At 43.5% G+C, this 18,936-nt stretch overlaps 1 protein-coding gene across 1 annotated transcript; it reads left to right on the top strand.

Moving 5' to 3' along the window:
- Positions 1 to 6,133: 6,133 nt before the first annotated feature.
- Positions 6,134 to 15,254, top strand: UTS2B (urotensin 2B). Its single transcript, XM_005146521.3, has 5 exons — positions 6,134 to 6,330; positions 8,563 to 8,664; positions 11,620 to 11,657; positions 13,006 to 13,099; positions 14,618 to 15,254. The coding sequence occupies exons 1-5, from the start codon at positions 6,207 to 6,209 to the stop codon at positions 14,641 to 14,643; spliced, it is 384 nt and encodes a 127-aa protein (XP_005146578.1). The 5' UTR covers positions 6,134 to 6,206; the 3' UTR covers positions 14,644 to 15,254.
- Positions 15,255 to 18,936: the final 3,682 nt, after the last annotated feature.

The raw sequence follows: 18,936 nt of genomic DNA, 5'->3' as shown, positions 1-18,936 counted from the left end.
GACAACTCATACAATCTGAAGTCAGGTATGAAGCTGCTCACTGCTTTGTTACATGCACAGATGTTTGTGTAAGCTAACCCGAAAATGCAAGGTCCAAATTAGCTCTGCATCTCTGCCCACAATTCTACAGATACATTTGGCAAGGGTTGTAGTTTTAGTGATTTTTTTTTTCCAAGTGAAAGTGTTAAAGTTTCACTTCAGCAAAAGACATCAAATGTCTTCTAAAAATTCTCTTTTACCAATGAAAGGGAGAAGTAATACCAAAAGTGGTACATTTGCTACTTCTTCCCTCATTCACTGTGCATCTTTCCTTAATCTTACATATCAGAAGAGTAGAACCCACCAGAACAGTATATTATTCACTCAGTGTTCTGCTGAGAGCTGCCTGCAAATCCACACAATGGAGGTGTAAGAAACCTAACAAATGTGGCAGATAGTGATGAAGCACCTTGACCAATTCTCAGCTATTCAGTCAGTCACAACTACCTGGATGAAACTTCAACACACTAGCACTGCTAAAGGCACTGTAATGGGGGTTGAAGTCAAAGCAGCTCTTGCTTAGCAGTGGGTTTGCTATATTCGACTCTGAAAAAAATTTCTAGATCTACCTAAAAATCACCTATTTTGATTTCCAGCTGCCCATACTTTTCTGGACATATATAGATAAATAAACAAACAAACACACACACACAAAAAAAGAAACCAAATCAAAACCAACCAGCCTGAATCCCGTCTTACCCTTCTGCCACTAGTTTCCCAAGCTGCAGGGTAACAAGCAGGCCAGAAGATGAGGAATGGATATGTCCTGCAGTCTCAGTTGGATCCCTTATTTCAAGTCATGATTTTGTACATGCAAGTTTACATCCAAAAACTATTGGTGTTCACTCAAAGCACTATTTTGCATGTGCAGAAGTATCACAATGTCAGAAGCCCTGGGTGCAAATGAAAAGCTGGGTAAGAAGACAGGCTTTCCAAAACGCAAAGGTTATGGTTGTCTACACAAGTTTCCTCAAAACAACTCAGATCTGTGTACCCTCTAAGCCCTCTCTTGGGTGACCTGTTATGAGAGTCTAAAAAACAAAAAGGGTAACATTTCTCAATAAACTAAAAGCCAGATGATGAGAACTGAGAGAAGGAAGAGCGAGAAAGAGGAACAACAGTGTGAAAGTTGACAGATAGGGTAGACCTCCACAACCTTGAAACTGCCCCAACCAGCACTTTCAACAGGAAATCACCCAGCCTTACCTATGTAGCTGGTTACCCAAAGGAGTATATGTGCAATCGGCACTCGATTTAGACTTACTGAGAGTGACTGATCAGAGTAGAACATGGTGTGCAAAATTCAGGGGAAAGTCCAGAGATGGATGCATACACTCATTCCCATACAGTGCTTGCTGACCACACCAAAGGATCCTAATAGGGCTTCTTGATGCAAGTAGTATTGAGCATCATCAGCCTAACACCTGCAACAACATGGCAGTAACATGCCAAGCAACAGCTGAGTCCCAAAGACAAGCACGTAGAAGGGGGAGCAAATTGCAGGAGTCAGACTAAAAGCTTCATAAATATTGACTGGTTTTAACAGCACCCCAAGGAACAGAGGATCTCATTTTGTAACTACACCTCCCTTCCCATTATGTGCTCCCTCCTCTCAGGGAGATGCAAGGAGGGACTGCTCTCCTGGCTTATGTGCATAATATTTTAATTACTTTCTGCAGTCAAGCTGCTCCGTCAAGGACTTTGCAGCATGCATCAGCAGAGTATTTGACCACCTCTGAGTGGCACTTTAAATAATAGGACTGGAGTGTGCTTTGTTTTCTCAAGTTCACTCCAGGGTAGGAGTAAGAAGCGGAGGAGAAATAAAATATTAAATGTGTAAGGAATGAAGACTGAATAAGACAGGATGGTTTTCAGTATCATCTACTCTGATTTCTACTAGGTGAAGCACACTTGGAGACACACAGGGGCAGATAGATGCAACAAGAACATAGAACAGATAAATGGTGCCAGGTCTACAATGGTGATACAAACAAGAAAGACAGACACTATGAAAGAGAGAAAATACTTGGCTACAGAAAATGGAAACAGTTTGTTGGGGATGTAAATTAACAGAGGTGATGAAGGCACATGGTAGACAATAAGTCACTAATAAGGAGGAGGAGCAAGATGACTTCTGCCTTTCTGACGTTCTATGTGAAGCTCACTTCACCCCTGCTGTGAGGGCAGCTCCCTTATCTTACCTGCTAAAAGCTCACTAACCTTTCACTGCTCTACTGGGGCTGCCATTCCTCACTCTCATTCTTAAAAACACTATAGGCAAGAAAACAATGACAGAGGAGCCTCCCTATCTGTACTAGAGAGTATAACATCCTGTCTCTGACAGCTGAGACTAGCTGGTTGCAGCCAAGTTCCATGCCTGGTGCAGAGGTTGCAAGAGAGTTCATATGCCTTTTCTCCCAACCTTAAGTAAAGGCTCTTCCCTGACAGGTCCTCTCACAGCAGGTTGTTTGTTTGAGACCAAGCAAACTGTGGTTAAATGGAGACCACAGCAAAGTCTGTTGATGCTGTTGAGGTTCACCTGAAATATATGATGCATGTAATGTTTTCATGCATTTTCAGGAAGGTCTGGGAAAAAATAAGAATATTTTCTCTCTCTCTCCAGCCCCTAGATGTACAACATATGAAGTGGTCTGGAAAGCTGCCATTCCAAGCTGGCTCCAAAAAGTATATCCTTTATGTTCTGCTTTCAAGTAGCTCAACACTGCCTCCTGCACTGTTCCTCCACTCAAAACCCACACTGAATTCCCCTTGTCTAAGGCTTATTCTGAAACAGTAAGGGTTACTGTTTTAGGGTTAAACTAAGGTCAGGTTACTTGGGGATTGCATCTTTTTGAAAGGCAGCCCTAGCTTTGTTACTGCTAACAGCAAAGCCCAAAGTGACTTCAGAGAAACTGGGATTTTATATAACATACCTGAAAGCCTGCACTTGTTTACCTGACAGGAGTCTATGCACAGAAAGAAGCTGAATATTTTGAGAAAGGTTATGTCCAAAAGCAGCAAGGGCCAGCTGCTCCCTAGGGAATAGGGAACCAAGTGCAGTGATGCTGCCAGCAGAATAGGGACCCATCCGAAGGGATGCAAGCAGAGCAGGCCCAGAGACAGCAGCAGGTTCAGCCAAGAGCTCCAATGATCAGGAAAGCCTAGGCAGATCCAGATTCAAGCTGGGAGTGAATCCACTTGTCAGAATCAGGCCAGACAGTAGCAATCAGGGTCAAACACAGTCCAGTGACCACCAGCCAGGTCCACACTGATGGAATACATCTGAGGTTAAACAGGGAAATCAACCCACACATCTAGGTCTAGATTAGTATGGGCCATTGGCAGGCAAAGACTTAGGTAAGCAGCAGACCAACACTCACCCAGCATAGCCCAAACAGAAGTAAAAGCACCTCAGGGCTGAACTTAAATAGGGTTCCTCAGCCTATGGGCAGAGAGAGTGATAGAGGCTCCAGATAAGGCTGCTAGGGATTGTTAACACCTTCAGGGTCCTGATACATGTACTCATCTCTAACATTCAGCTGATGCAGCTGATTTTAGTGACATCTGTTTTGGCTAAGCCTTCTTCAGTCTTTCCTTCTAGACTTATTGGGTTTGTCCACCCTTTTCAATTTTCCAATTTGATTGTGCTTGATTACCTGAAGTCTGCATGGCTCTATGAAAAGAGAAACTTCTGCAAGAAGAGGCTTAGACAGACTGGTGCCATGCGGGGTAGAGATACTCCCACTGTCTTTGAGCTCTAGACAAAAATGCTCAGTGGGTGCTGTAGAAGACGTTATGGCTGAATTAAGTAATAAGGGGAATATGGAGACAATGTTGTTTTCCTATTGAGAATAAAATACATAAGAATAATATAATATAATATAATATAATATAATATAATATAATATAATATGTGTTTACAGCACTCACAAAAATAGGCTAAAAGCAAAGGAATTTTCTAGGTGGGAGTCTTATAGATGCCCAATGCTGCAAATCAACCCTTATAATTACAACAAATGCAAAAAGTCCACTAGTGTCTGGCAGCAGTACTCAGTCATCTATCCACCCACTCATCCACCTGATCAGAGCATCCACCCATCACAGCATCCAGTAACCTCCCTTCTAGTATGTAAATGTAGACTGGCAGTTCCTCATCTTCACCAGGGCCCTCGTCGAGAGCACTGGCACACTTTGCTTTGGGGGCTTAACAGTTGCAGTGACCCAGAACTGAAGTTTTTCTGCAGTGAAGGAGGAAATCTCAGGGAATAGCTTAATCTCCTGAAAGAGGCTGGCGATAGCCCACGATGCCTTATAGCCAAGGGTATGAAAAAACAGCCAGAGTCTGTGGATTCTGCATAAACTTAGGATGAGATGAGGAACCCAACTTCTACATCAAGACAAAGTCATTTTTACAGCAGATCTCAAGACAGACTGGTAGGGACCTGGAAAGACATTTCATATCAAGTAAAACAGACCTGACCTTCCCTTTAGGATACAGTTTTGAGTCAGAGCTGGTATTGTACACCTTGGACTCCTGTGCAAGGTGGTGCTCATCCAGTTATGGCCTCTGCTTCATGGGGGCTGCTCACCTGTGAGCAATTTGAAACAGCATCTTAGGGAGGCAGAGACAGCTGGAAAAGTGCTCCCATTAGGACAAGTCTGTCCTTCAGTCCAGACTTTGTGAAGAAGGGGAGTACTTCAGCTGGTTCACAAGACTGAAGGAAAAGTTTGGTTTATTTGTGCATATTATCATATTATAACTGCAGGAAAAATTTTAGAATATTTTCTCAGTAGAAAAGCATTGCTTAATAGAAGCATCACATTCAATTTCATAAGCGCTTCTTGCAAAAATCTGAGCCTCTCTCCCACTACTTTTTAGTAAAAGGTAAATATGTAAAGGGGTATTAAAAGGCTAGTCATTCTATAGCACAGCACGCTGTAGGGAGAGCTGGGTACTAAGAGCCAAAAGCCCAAATATGGAAATCATACTGTCTTTTAGTTAAGATGAAGTGCAGGTACCATCAGAGGAAGCTGTGTTGGGTAATCTGGCATAATGTGAAGTCAAAAAGGCATACAAAGTGAGTCACTAGGAGTGTATGTACAAATCAGAGATTGGCCTGATTCTGTCCTCCATCCCACCGTGGGGGGGAGTGAGTGGCTGTTTAGTGCTTAGTTGCTGGCTGGGGTTAGACCATGACAAGTACAGATGATTCAGTTCTGCAGAAGAAGCAGAAGTGAAGAACAAAGCTTAGCACTGTTACTATTATGACATTCTTCTTGGTAAGGTTGTAATAGAAACTAGTAGCAGGTCCCTGATGGATAGAGATGGATAGGCAACGAATAGGGTTCCCGAGAAGATATGGAATATGTGCAATGTACCTCAATACTCAATACTTTGCTCTAAACTAATAAAATACGGCTGTGCAGTCAGAACCAGCATCTGACCTTCCACTTCTTTTTTTCTCAAAAAACCCTGAAGACAGTTGCCCATCTTTAATGTATTCCATATCTGCTGCCAAATCTGCACTCCCCCACTCAGACACAATCCCAAAATAGTGTGTGATGCCTTTCCCGTTGACAAAGTCATAAGTCACGGTGAGTGAGACACACTCAACGTCCTCCAATCAGTTAAATTAAGAGAGATCTCCCTTTCTGTTTCCCACAACTTCAGCACTCATTATATCTCCCATTAATTAATATAGGCACTAGGAAGTGAGATGATAAATTACAAAAACCCATTAACCTGATTCCATCCAAATTGGTGACATATGGCAATTGTACGTTAGACAAATCTTCCTTGCTAATGTGGGAGTCTTCGTGCCTGAACTCCATTAAAGGAGCAGCCACCAAAAAATATTTTTAATGTATATACATATGGAATGTGTATCAATGTGTGTGCACAGTGCATGCCTGTGGGAACATCAGAATTCATTAGATCAGTCTGATATGAGATATATTGAACAGGTTCCATCCGACATCTGTAACTGGGTTGTTCTGTCCACTCCCAAAGGAGTGAATCATATTGACAGGTTGAATTATGTCTCCAGAGATATTTTTCTCCCCTCCTCCAAAGGCCATTTGCAATCACGGCACATCCACTGCCTCTTAAAAGTGAGCTCATCTGGCACTGGGTTGCATTGAAGTCCTCCACCGTGCCTGAAAGAAGAATGCTTTTAGGTAGTGGGAACGTGGAGAAGATGTGGTCTGTCCAGCTGTTCCTTGGGGTACTAGCCATCTTGACCATGACTGTGTATATCCCGTCTACACGGGGAGAGCCTTTTTTACTACAAGGTAAGCTGGAATACAGAATAGATGACACAGGTAGGTGGTAATATTTTTGCTTTGCTTTGCTGCTTGTCGTGGCCAATGCAACACTCACTTATGTGTGAAAGAAAATAAAATGAATCTTGAGCAATACTAAAAATTAACATGGGTGCTACCCAGAGACTTGTTCATATTAGCATGAGCTAAAGCTGTCCTTCTGGTCTGCAGTTGATCGTATGATGTTCTGCTAATCAGTAAAAATATCAGATCTGGTGAAATCTGGTAAGGGTAGCTCTTTCTCTCCCATATGAAAATTTCCAAAGAAAAACATTAAAATATCAGAGTAGCAATTCCGGAATGTACCATATGAGATTTGACAGCTCATAAATGTCAGTAGTAGGGTGCTGCTGAACTTCTTTTATTCACAAAACTTCTTTTTATGCGTTCTCCCATAATTTAAATTAATCTTTGCTTGAACTTGTTCTGCAGGGAAATGTCAATCATTTATCTTCTTTCTTAAAGAGACTTGGCAGTGGAAATAAGAAAAAGAGATGCTAAATATAGGCTTGAAAATAACATTGCTTTTCAAATTATTTTTCCTCTTATATCACCTATTTATTTTTGTAATGTCAACCAAAACATTATTGAAGCCACTTTACCTACATACTGCTTCTCTTTAGTTTTTACTGGAGTGTTTATAAGGGTTTTTTTTCTGTAACAAATCCCCCAAATGACTAGAAGTAGCTATTTTAGAATAATAACTGTCTTTCAGACTTAGGAATGAGGTTTATAGCACTCCACATGAGTTTTGCACAGCATGTAGCTCTACTGACTCCCTTGGGGTTTTTTTCTAGAGATCACAATCAGGACCAGAGGGTTCTGCCGCAGCGTGAGGCAGGCTTGAGTCTGGCCACATACTTGGAGCATCACTTTGGCCAGGGCTCTGCTTCTGCAGATTTATGTGATTTTAGCTAATGGAGCCGATTCCCATACACTCTTGAGTGTCCTCAAGACTCATCTGGTACAATGTTTTATCTCGTATATCAGGAATAATTGCATTAATCTCATCACACCTATGAAAAGCTGATGGCTATACGAGACCATTTTTTCCTTTGTCATTTCCTTGAATGGAGTGAACAGATCCTAAAGATCCTGGAAAAAGAGAAAATAAGCCTTTCTGTGTTTTCCAGTTCTGGAAATTTAGGCATCTTCAAGGGCTTTGTGGGATCTGGGCATGGGGCAGGGGTGTTCACACCAAAGGTCTTGGGGAATGGCCATTCTCCCTGTAAAGTCTGACTCCCATTCTGTCATTCTCAAAAATTAATGTAAAATTCAAGTTTCAGATTATTCTGGAAATCTGTTCAGAGCTGGGAGGATCTGAGAGCCTTTAGAGCTCTGATTAGTCCCGTGCTTTGTCTCCGCTGGTTTCTGTTAAACCCTTGACCTTCCCCACCATTAATTTGAGGGCATAGCCACAACCACTAAAGCAAAACCACTGAGAAACCTCCCTAAAGAGGCCTCATAAAGAAGTCCAAATTGCTTTAGGACAGCAGTTTGGAGAGGTTTTCCCTGGAAAACAGAAAGATTCTGTATGGTCTACAGCTACTGTAAGATGCTTCCTCAGAAATAAAGAGGCTTGCTTTAAGCTTCTCCACACTTTGGCTCTGTTCAAGAGGAATCCTATGATATCACTAGCAATCAGATAGAGCAGCCCCAAGGCTGAGCGCAAGAACAGACTGCAGAGCCGCAAGGCTCTTCAGTTGTTGGTACCCACATATCAGCCCTCATGAGGGATAAGTTCCCACCTCTTTTGGCCCTGGGAAGGTGAATTGCGTGAGTGGGATACCACCTGTAGTTCTGAGAAGAGATCTTGTGAGTTTCTGCCTGGCTTTGCAGAGGCATCCACTACACAAGAGGTCTGAACTGTTTAAATCAAGGTGACAGCTCCAGCTCTCCACAGCCAGCCATGCTAATGAGGCTGCAGTGAGACTGGCCAGCAGCCCGGAGCTGACAGGGAAGGCTCCCCCATTCCACACCCTTTCACAGTGCAGCCCTCGCTGTCTGGACATTTTATTCTATGCTCACACATCTTCTTCTTCCCCAGAGGTCTTTCCACCCTGATGAACAGGTGGACAGATGCTGACAGGAGATGTGAATTTCCTTCCACTTAGCCCACTTCAGTTTTGGTTTAATGTTGGTGGCTCGGATCTACCTGTTTTATCATTACAGATTGAGAAAGGTGTGTTTTATGTGCTGCAGGTAACCGAGTGCTTCCGGAGAGAGAAGACACAAATCACGAGGAAACACTGCTGACTCTGCTTCTTAATAAGAAACTCGCATGGCGGAGACCAGAAAATATTGGTAAGTGAGCAGGATCAGAGGTCTCATTCTCTTGAATCCATCTTTGCAAAAATGCAGGGAACGTACTTCTCAGGTTTCTCAGAAATGCCAACTGTTCAGAAAGCAGAAGCATCCCGTATGGTGTCTACATGTGATTAATGTGAGATGTTCCCCATCATGGAGCTCCTGGACATGCTTTTGCAATGCGACATAAACCTCCCCCAAAACATTCACCTAGATCCTCAGATATTTAACACTGAGCTGGCAAGGATGTGTGTGTGTGCACAAAAGTAATAGAAAGAAGAGCTGCTCCTGAGTCCCTGTGCCCCTGCTATCCCTGAGACATTGTGTATTGGGGGTATGGGCCAGCCTTGGGAGACACCTCTCCAACCACACTCCAAACAGCCTCACATGCTTTTGAGATTCAGCTCAGTGGCTTGCTGGCATGCTAAAACCAGCAGCATCTTGTGAGCGTATGGGGGAGTGGGGCAGAGTCAGGATTGCAGAGATCCTATGGCTGAGACCAATCCTTTGGGGTCAGGTATAGGTTGGGACAAGGGGTAGTGGAAGCTCCTATCTGAGCCTAAGATCCTTCTACTGCTGGAGGAGGTTGAGACAACAGGCTTTTCCCACACAGCACAGAGGCCAAAGATGGATCATGTGGAGGATTTTCCTGTCTGTGCTCTGTGAACATACACCAAATTTAAAGCCACCTGCATGTGGCTAAACTCAGACACACTGAAGAAAAGTTCGGGCTTTCTGTGACACTATGCACAGCAATCACAACTGCCGTATGGATTTCAGGGGTCAGCTATTCCCACGGCCATGAGAGCCAGGGGAGGGTCTGTGCTGTATGTGGTGGTCTTGGAGCAGGAAGCTGATCTTCATTGTGAAAACAGCCAAGAATGGGGCCCATCAAAAATTTTGTTATGAAAATCCATTTGTCAAGATCACTCGATGCTCTTCCCCAGCTCCATGTTAATGCAGTGAAGCAGTGGTTAAACAATCCTGGGACAAATAAATAAACACAGATAAATCAAATCCTTGTTCTAAGCAAGGCATTCTTCTTGCAAAGGGGATGCATTCAAGAAATAACATTTTTATGATTGGTTTATGGATTATTGCACTTATTGCTCCTAGAGGAAAGGCTGCATTTTATGCCAGACAATTGAATCTAATGAATCTCGGAGCAGAGAACAGACAGAGGATTTACAGCAGGCAGTTTCTCAAGGCTGCATCCATAAATTAACTTCCTTCCCCTTGCTTGAGATAATCTGTTCCAAATTTCAACCGCTGTTCATTTTCTATTCATAGCAGTCATTGGCCAAGCTTACGGTTTGCAGAAAGCTAAGCCAAAACACGCACTTGAAATTCTGAAAGAGGTAAAAATGTGTATAATAATAGTAACAATAATAATAAAATAATAATCTCTTAAGTGCCCCTCTTGACTTGCAGATCTGCAGGCCTGGGTGTCTTTATGGATACATAACATTCTTAAAAGGAATCTGCTTGAGGTCACTGCTGGCAGCACCAGGAACAGAGCCCCCACCTCCCAGATCCCAGCTCATACCCAGACTATCTCTTAAACCAAGCTCTGATGCAATGGATTTGGTTAGGAGCTGCTGCTTTTTCTGCTGGATTAATAACAGTCATAAAATATTCAGGATTTTTCAACTGAATTGCTTCCTTCTCGAAGGAGAAGCTGGAAAGGCAGTCAGCTATTTCTTGGCTGCTCAGTTTCAAATGTTTTTTTTTAAAAACCTAAGTCTGGCAATGTGTCTTTGTGCTGAAGTCTTATCTGAAATCAGAGGAAACTATATCCTAAATCCTCTTGGAGATGTAGATCAATGCCTGCTGCCACGTTAGGAGCAGACAAACGAGGCAGCGCCAGGGTTGGGTTTTGGCATTTTTGTCAGGCACAGCAAAGACATTCTTCAGCTCTTTCCTTCTTTTTCTTAGAACTTAAACTTCTGCTTAGTTTAGTGCATTTTTTCCAAAATTGGCACTTAAAACCAGCTGATCACTTTGTGCTCCCCTCCTAGGAGAACTGCTGTAGTCCAGTCACTCAGCTTTGATTTAGTTTATTTTGTCATGGTGCTTTTCACTGTTTCATCTATTTTTTTTTTTTGTTAATAACTGGTTTTGACATCAGTTTGAGTCTGGAATATGGTATCTCAGTCCTCAAAAGGAGTGAGATTCAAATCTCTCATCCCTTCCTGCAGCTTTTCCTACTGTTAGTTCAGGCCCTTCCCAATTCAGCTGGAGGATTTAGATACCATTCATAGGCATGTAACTCTTACCTTGTCCTGGATGTGTTATCTCAGGGCAGTTAATTCATATTTTTTTGACATTCTGGTACAGTACTGCTCAGCCTTGAGATCTCTAAATCTGATCTATGAAGACGGACCCCACACCCCTGTGCTCCCCTAACATTTAGAAGTGTAGAATCTATGCACTCATTGATGTTGCTTGACTCAGCCAACCCAGCTGACTCAGATGACTTATAAAGCAATAGGTTATGTTAGGCAAAATCTGTGTCTTTTGACTTCTGCCTGCATGGATGATGTGAGGGTACACAAGTCTTAAAGGAAGCAATGGGAGTTCATATAAAAGGCCAGTGACAGGAAAGCCAGCATTAGAGATTTGCTGTTATCAGAAAAAAAAAAATGAAAAAGCAGCGAAGAGATTCATCTGAGTTGGTATCATACAGTATGTGACCTTGTTGGGCAAATTCTCCTAGAGCCTGGTGAACAACAAAGATTCTTCCCTCATCAATGGACAATTAGAGTGAAGTCCATAGAACTCAGCAGAGAAAGCCTGCTTTTCTGTCACTGATTCTGCTACCATAGATTTGGATATCACTAATAGGAATGAGGTGATAACTAGGTCTTTTCTTGTCAACCCTGAAGAACTTGTTTTTTGTTTGAGCTTTGGGAAGCAATGCAGATACTGATGTTACTCTCCTCCTTCTTGCAGACTGGGAACTGGCAAAGAAATTTGAAGAGCTTGAAAAGGTGAGAGTAGCAAATATAGAGACACATATATGCATATTTTTGTATGAACAGCCAAAGAATTGTGCATACTGTCTTTATGCCCTATTCTTCTATCTTTGCGTCTTTCTCCTTTTCATTCTGCTGCTATAATATAAGCATATATCACACAAACAGAAAAGTAGAACCTGGGCTAAATAGCTGCACAGGCTGGAAAAGATAAAAAGAGAGCAAGGATATAGACTAGCACAGTACAAGCTGAGGCAGCTCTTCTCTGTGACACCAGTGGAATGCTAGAGAAGGCCAAGCTAGGAAAAAAATGTATACCAAAGGAAATCTCCATGGAAGAAAAGGGATGGAGAAGAGGAGGGCATGTTGCCTTCCTAGGCATTGTGTCAGCTGGCTGCATTAGGTAAGAGGTTGAAATTAGGGATAGCCACTGCATGCCTATCCAGAATTATTTTTGCCTGAGCTCTTTACTACTCAGAGAGACCCTACCCAGGGTCAGGGCCAGACTGGACACACACACAGACAACAAGGTTAAGGCCCATCCCACATTCAGTCTCAGGAACAGGGAAAGATGTGCTGGAACTTTGACATGATTCCCCCTGCGCCCCAAACCCCCCAAGCAGTGGAAGTCCTTTTTCCACTTTCTCAGGTCAAGTCCACATGTCTGCATCCTGGAGGTCCTGCTGGGTTCCTCTTGGCACTTTCCAATTCAAACTGAAAAGTCACAGTGTGGCATGCCAGATGGAAGTCTGCTAGATACTACCCTAGTCCCTCACTCCAGTGCTGAAGGACATCAAGCTCTGGCTTCCTGGGAGTAACATGTCCAGAGAAGTCTAGATGTGGCCCACAGATATTCCCAGTCTACTAGAAGAGAGTAGCTACAGATGGAGAAGAAATACCATGGACTTTCTACATTCTAACCAAGGGAAGTTAGCAAGAACTGGGGAAAGGGAGAGAAGGGACAGCATAGAGCAATGGAGAAGCAATGCTCTCTGCTGCAGTGGGTGGATGCCTGGAGACCTCCTTCCCCAGCAGTGACTTGACAATCAGTGGTGCGATATCCTCCTATGCAGCCTTCTCAGTACAGGGGTTTGCACCCTGGGGTGGGGAGAAGAGCAGACAGTGCCTACACTGCTGCCACCAAACAGGCAGCTTAACAGAGGAGGATATGAGGAGGTTTGAAAGCTCCAAAGGTAGATCCTCTTGTAATGATCCTGCTCCAGGGAAGACCCTGTCTTCCCCAGTGATGCCAACAACCAGGTTCCCTGTATCTCCTGCCTCTGAGCTATCCTGTGCTTGCCAGTGTGCTGTGGAGCTCCTCATGATGGAGCATTTGTTTACTGCTGTGTTTGTGTTTAAACAGCTGGAGAAGTTGAAGGATCAGCTCTCTACTGAGGAAGGGTCAGAAGTGGCCTATGCCTTGGAAAGTCTTTCAGCATCCCAACCCAAAAAACGCGGTAGGTTTTGGGTTAGAGCCCTGCCGCCATCCCATCCAGGTCTCATCTCCAGGGCTTCCATTCTGCAACAAAGACAGTGACAGTAAACATGACCCAAATATGCTGAAAAACAGGTTGGCAGCCTTTCTAGCAGTCCTGGCCCTCTCTTGTTAATGGCTGGCTGGTTTAGCAGCCCTTGAGAGAAGTAGAGAAGAACTGTGTACCCAACCCTGTCAGTTGTCAGGGCAGATACACCAGGTCTGCACACCCAGGACCTTACTGAAGGCAGTCAGTGTTGCATCCTGCTTTTCACAGAGGAACATGGGGTTATATGAGCAATGAGTGCTTGTCCTGGAGGGGGTGAGTTCTGTATGAACATGTCCCCTAAGTGCACCCATTGCTTTGCTCTGGGCACAAAGCTAGTGCTGAAGGCATAATGATGAATTTGGCATGCATTCCTGTCTGCCAAGGTCACTGCCCTCCCTCCAGAGAAAAAAGGAGCACTTGTTCTTGCTGTTGAAAAGCAGCTAAAAAGGATGTGGAAATCAACCAAGAATGCAGGGAACTAAGATTTGGTAGGTCCACCAGCTGGTCTCCAAGCTTTGCCCAGTCTGTATTCAGTGACACAGGAGCACATAACAGCAGTGCTCCTGCAAGGCCACCCCTGACAAGCACATGGACAGTACCATTCATGCTGGCTTTCAGTGGATTCCTTCCCAAAGCTGTGGCAGCTGTAAACTAGAAGTCACTGATAACAGATCTGGCCTAAACCCAAAAGAGCTAGTTCTGCCCTTACCCACATGGTCTGTGCACAAGCAAGCTGACAACCTCCTGGTCAGCCAAGGGAAATTTTTTTGTGCGAGGCTTGTTTAAATGCTCAGGTGATCCTGAGACAATCTGCGGTTTATAGGCAACCCTGGAGGCTGTCTTTAGTTTGGCTAATCTAATTCATGCCCCCACCAGTCTGGAAAGTTCAGATGCAGATAAAACTATTTTGCCCTGCCAGATTTAAATCAGATTCTGACAGAAAATCTTTGCCTTCATCTAAAGTCCTTCCAGTCTAGGAGAATCTCATGTCTCAGCATGAGCACTGCTGATTCGGTAGAAGCTTTGTCCCAAGATCCTGCTTTCAAAAACCAGATAGGAATCTCTTCTCGTGCTTAACAATAGGAGACCCACAAAAGATTCAAAGAACAGGGCATCCTGGTGATACAGCTTTTTTTTTCCAACACCAAAATGTGCATCCTTCCCCAGTCTAGTCTGCCTAGAAGCTCCCACAGAGATCAGTGTTGTTTGGAGGCCGGTTACCAGCTGAGTGCCTGGACACAGAAGCAAATTTTACACCCCTTATTTACACTATAAGCAGCTAAAAGAAACACCTTCTAAAAGTTTCATATGAAGTCAAAACTGGTTATTGAGATGTGCCCAGAAACCACAATGCTAGCTTCACACCCCAACCCTCTCAAAGACATGGGGCTAGAATAGGAAGCTGGAAAACTTCCTTGGATACTAACATCCTTCTCTTGTATCCCTTCCCAGCCTGTTTTTGGAAATACTGCATCTGAAGGCTTGCCAGGACTGGAGGATGAACATGAGCCCTTCCCCAATTGCCTTGCTGGGTATTAATGTGTTGAGTTTGTTCTGTTCTGTCATTGTGCTGCTAAGTTGAATGCCATCCTCCATGACTATACCACAGCCAACTCTAACAGAGAATGCGACAAGAGCTGGTAACCCACTACCACTCTCAACTGTTCCTTCTTTGCAGGTTTATCCCACTGTGATCTTCTACTTAGAAGATGCTCACCAACTTCCCTTACTGTCCTGTGTGTGCCAGTCTGCTGCCACTGTACACTCTTCCCCATCTCACCAGGTCCCCTGAGGCACCAAGCACTAACTCAGTTCCTCTGAGTTTGGGCCTCTGCCCACATCTGCAGACATTGCTCACAGTGATGTTTCCATTTCCTATCACCTCCTACGAGTAGGTCTGTGATGACCTAACACATGCTGTTGGGACAGGAAGGCAGATTGGGTGTAATGTGAAGGACTCAGAGCTGCCAGCCTCAGCTTGCTGAGCCAGAGCTGTTCCTTGTTGTGTCCTGTCAGCGTGCACAGTAGGTCTGGGGGAGGACAGACATAGAAGTCTGGATCCCTTGGATATCATTCCAATAAAGATTTTCTGTTGCATAGAAGCACCTGCTGTTTTCTTCCTCACCCCCTGCAGAGGCCCAAGGCACATTTCCCTTAATGTAGGTCCTTGTTACTTTAATGGTTCAAGTGAAGTTTACAATGGCAAAAAGGCTCCCATTAAACACCTAGGTATAGCAACACTGGTCTCTTTTAATGTGCCTGAAGAGGCCTTCCTTTCGGCCAGAATCAGGAATGAGAGTTGTGTCTTCCTCATGAATATGTGTGGGTTGCTATCCTCATAGGACTTGACCAGACACTCTGATTTCTAACTATTCACCCCTAAAAGCTGTTTTAAGTAGAGATTTTTGGCTCATCTGGCTGGCCAGTGCAGATGCTAGCTGTCTTTTCTACTACAGAATTACATCTTCCCCTGTCCAAAAAAAGAGATCACAGTCTGTCACTGGTTCTTACATATATTCATCTTAAGTCACATTATCCACATTTATTTGAAAAAAAAAAACACAAAAAGGACCATATTCCCAGAGTAAATCCTGATGTTAACTTTGCAGTTTCCAAGGGTGTAAATGAGAGCAGAATCTGGTAACTCCTAGTAGTGTGTGGACTGATTTTGATTAGAATTGAACTCTCATTCCAGCCCCACCAAGTTATGTTTTTTAACTGTACCTTGTATACTACGTATTCTTCAAAACTTTACCTCTCCAAAAGCTATAATTACCAAGCTACATTCATTGCCTTGGGCTCTGGCAAGAAGTGCACGCTTAACCGCAGCAGTACTTTTTGCATACTTCATTAACAGGGGATGTATTCATTCTATTACAGGGCAAAGCCAACATCCATGGAATAAAACCAGCTTGATTATATCAGTGAACTCTAATGACATGTAAAATACACTTTGCTATTAGCATTAATGCTTTGTTATTTCAGAACCCATTTCCTCTTGCTTTCATGCAAGTGAAAAGGTATGTGGGAGCAGACTTTCACATGCTCTCACAACAGCACCAAATCCAGGAAAAAAAATCATAGCCTATTGCCAAGAGAAGGACCTCTTTCTTTAAGAGTTTGGTGCTCTGCCTGAGAGGGAGGTGTGTTACAAGAGCTTCACTGCTTGTCCCAAGCCAGTCTTCAGCTCAGATGCTTTCAGCTTGCAGAAAATCCCAGTGCAATGAAAGGCCAGAGCAGCAGGCCCTGTTACCTTCTAGCTGTAGTCATGCCTTCCTGACCTGGTTTGGTAACTCACCAGCAAGTCAGGAAAAGAAATACAGCATCTGTGTCTATTTAACAGCTTGCTCTGATCCTAGACACAGGAATTTCCAGAAGTGCAATGCACCATGCTACTTAGCAGTGGTTTTTAGCCCATATGGTGTGCTACAGCCTATCAGCACTGTTATTTACTTGCTCATAGTACCCAAACTACCCTTCTACTTCCTTACAGGAGCTACATGCTGCTATGTTACGTGCTTCTACTAGAGTGATGAGCAAGTGTTGAATACAATTTGTTTACTAATTTGAAGCAAAGGTGGTGATGTTTTCCCTAGGCTTACCCTCAACATGTCACTATGAGGGTACTGTTGTTTCTCCTACACAAGCAGAACAGAAACTCTTTCTCAGCTGCCACCCTCCACATTGTGGCTGCTCACAACTTACCCATGCTTGGGCAGTCACTCTTGCTGAAGTTAATGACCCATCGGCAATAATTAAAGAGATTTGCCTCAGACATTCTAATAGACCATATTGATTTATTATCTGTCTGAATGGATTTGCAAACAGGCAGCACAAGGCAAATCTAGTGCAATGGATCCTGCAGTATATCCTCATTTCACATTTGTTGACCTCTATGCTAGGCACCATGAGCGAAGCTATCCAACATTGTCTATGAAAACAAATTGTGGTGTTCAGCCTTTTATATATCATCATATTATAAACAGCACCTGCTAATTTATGGATTTTAAATAGTGCTTTTTGAGCCACAGGAGGTCATAGAATGCTCTGTGATGGAAAGGGCAGAGAAATAGAAAGGCTGTTCATTTCTCGCAAGTAATCCACACAATACTGTGGAAGCCAAAAAAAAGGACTGAGGCTTCCAGCTGCCAGTTCCAAGCAACACCACCACAGACACCTCTTTCCTGCTTTGCTTTCACATAACCATTCAGATAAAGGTAATTTCTGCTCACAATTAACAGGCTTTAAATCCCCTCTTTATTTGGAACCCCAAATACTTGAGAACTGTTCAATACTCTTATGATCTAGCAGTGTCTTTGCAAAGCTGCTGTGTTAGCACTGGATTCCTCTGATCTCAGTTTCTCAAAATATATCATGCAATGACTCTGTCCATGCTGCTTTTGACAGCTGTATGAATGGTCAGGTCATCACTTCCATAATCTGCCCATGTCCCATACATATGGCTACCTTGCAAGCAGATTATCTGTAGACTGGATGAGCTCAATGCAAGAAGATAACAGTTCACTAAACCCCAGGGTAGGCTTAGGATAGGTGGTGGCAGGGCACTGTAGAAGACAGGGTCTGGGTTTGTCTGGGTGAGTCTGCAGACTCACTTCTAGCATGGACAGAAGATCTTGTCTTTAGTCATCCAGTCTACATGCATCCACACAATCCAGCTCTTCAAGCCTTCACATGCAATTTTAACACAGAAAATGAGCAGTAAGACCAGAGGAAAAGCAGGGGGGAAAACCCCAAGATGACCACATAGGGTCTTACAGCTCTTATTTCTTTCTACAGCTTTCAAGATCTTGGTCTCAAGAGCAACTGCAGTGCTTCACCTCACCCATAAGGACACAACTTACTCACCAAAGGACGAATGATCACCCAACTCAGCTAAAGATTGCTCTGATTGATGGGAAAGACAGGGGCATCTCTTGATGTGATTCACTGGTTTGTGCAGCTGCTCTCAGCAGCATTAACTTATATTGGAAATGTGAAGAAAAGCAAAGTTTCTTGCAAATTCCCTGCGGCTGGGCCAGTGCCGGTCTCAGAGCAGAGCTGAGCTGTAAGCACAGAGAAAAATGGGAAAAGCTCCTGCTGTGGCTGAACACTGCCCCCTCCCAGGCATAAATTGGATGCTACCTGCATTCCTGAGTGTGAGCCTCATCTCCCACCATGGCCTGAAATGGGGCAATTGCCCCAAAGTCCCAATCCTCACAATAAGTTTAGCCTCAAAGGCTCACTGACTTCCCATCTCCTTTCCTGTAGCTGACTGAGAAGCTGACTGGATTTTCCCCTAGCTGATGGTCAGATGCTTTGTGCCTCATACAAGATTAAGAATTCCACCCTTAAATCCTATCTCCAGCCATACTCTCTGCCTGATACAGTGTTTGTAAAGATTTATTTTTTTTTATCTTTGTCCTGCATAATCCCCTTCTCAACGTATCTTCTTTTGTAATGCTAAGGATGATTTATACCCAAAATAGCAATCCAAGGAATTCAGCTGACATGGACCAAAGTCCAAGAAGAAGCATGTAAGGTTTAGAAAACATCAGCTACAAATCTGAGCATTGAGATTTCAGCAAACAGTTCTTTTCAGCTGTATTTTATAATCTGTAAAAAAGAAAAAAGCATGGAAAAGCCTGAAACAGGATTTAAGATAACCTGTCTTACTTCGAAATGGAGAGGACATGTTCACATTTTACCAGAACAAGAAATACGTAAACTTTCAGAATTAGATGTCAGATTATGTCCTGTGCACACATGAAGAG

The sequence above is a fragment of the Melopsittacus undulatus genome, chromosome 6 (assembly GCF_012275295.1).
Source record: "Melopsittacus undulatus isolate bMelUnd1 chromosome 6, bMelUnd1.mat.Z, whole genome shotgun sequence".
Classification (NCBI taxonomy): Eukaryota; Metazoa; Chordata; class Aves; order Psittaciformes; family Psittaculidae; genus Melopsittacus; species Melopsittacus undulatus.
This window is presented reverse-complemented; position numbering and strand designations above follow the sequence as displayed.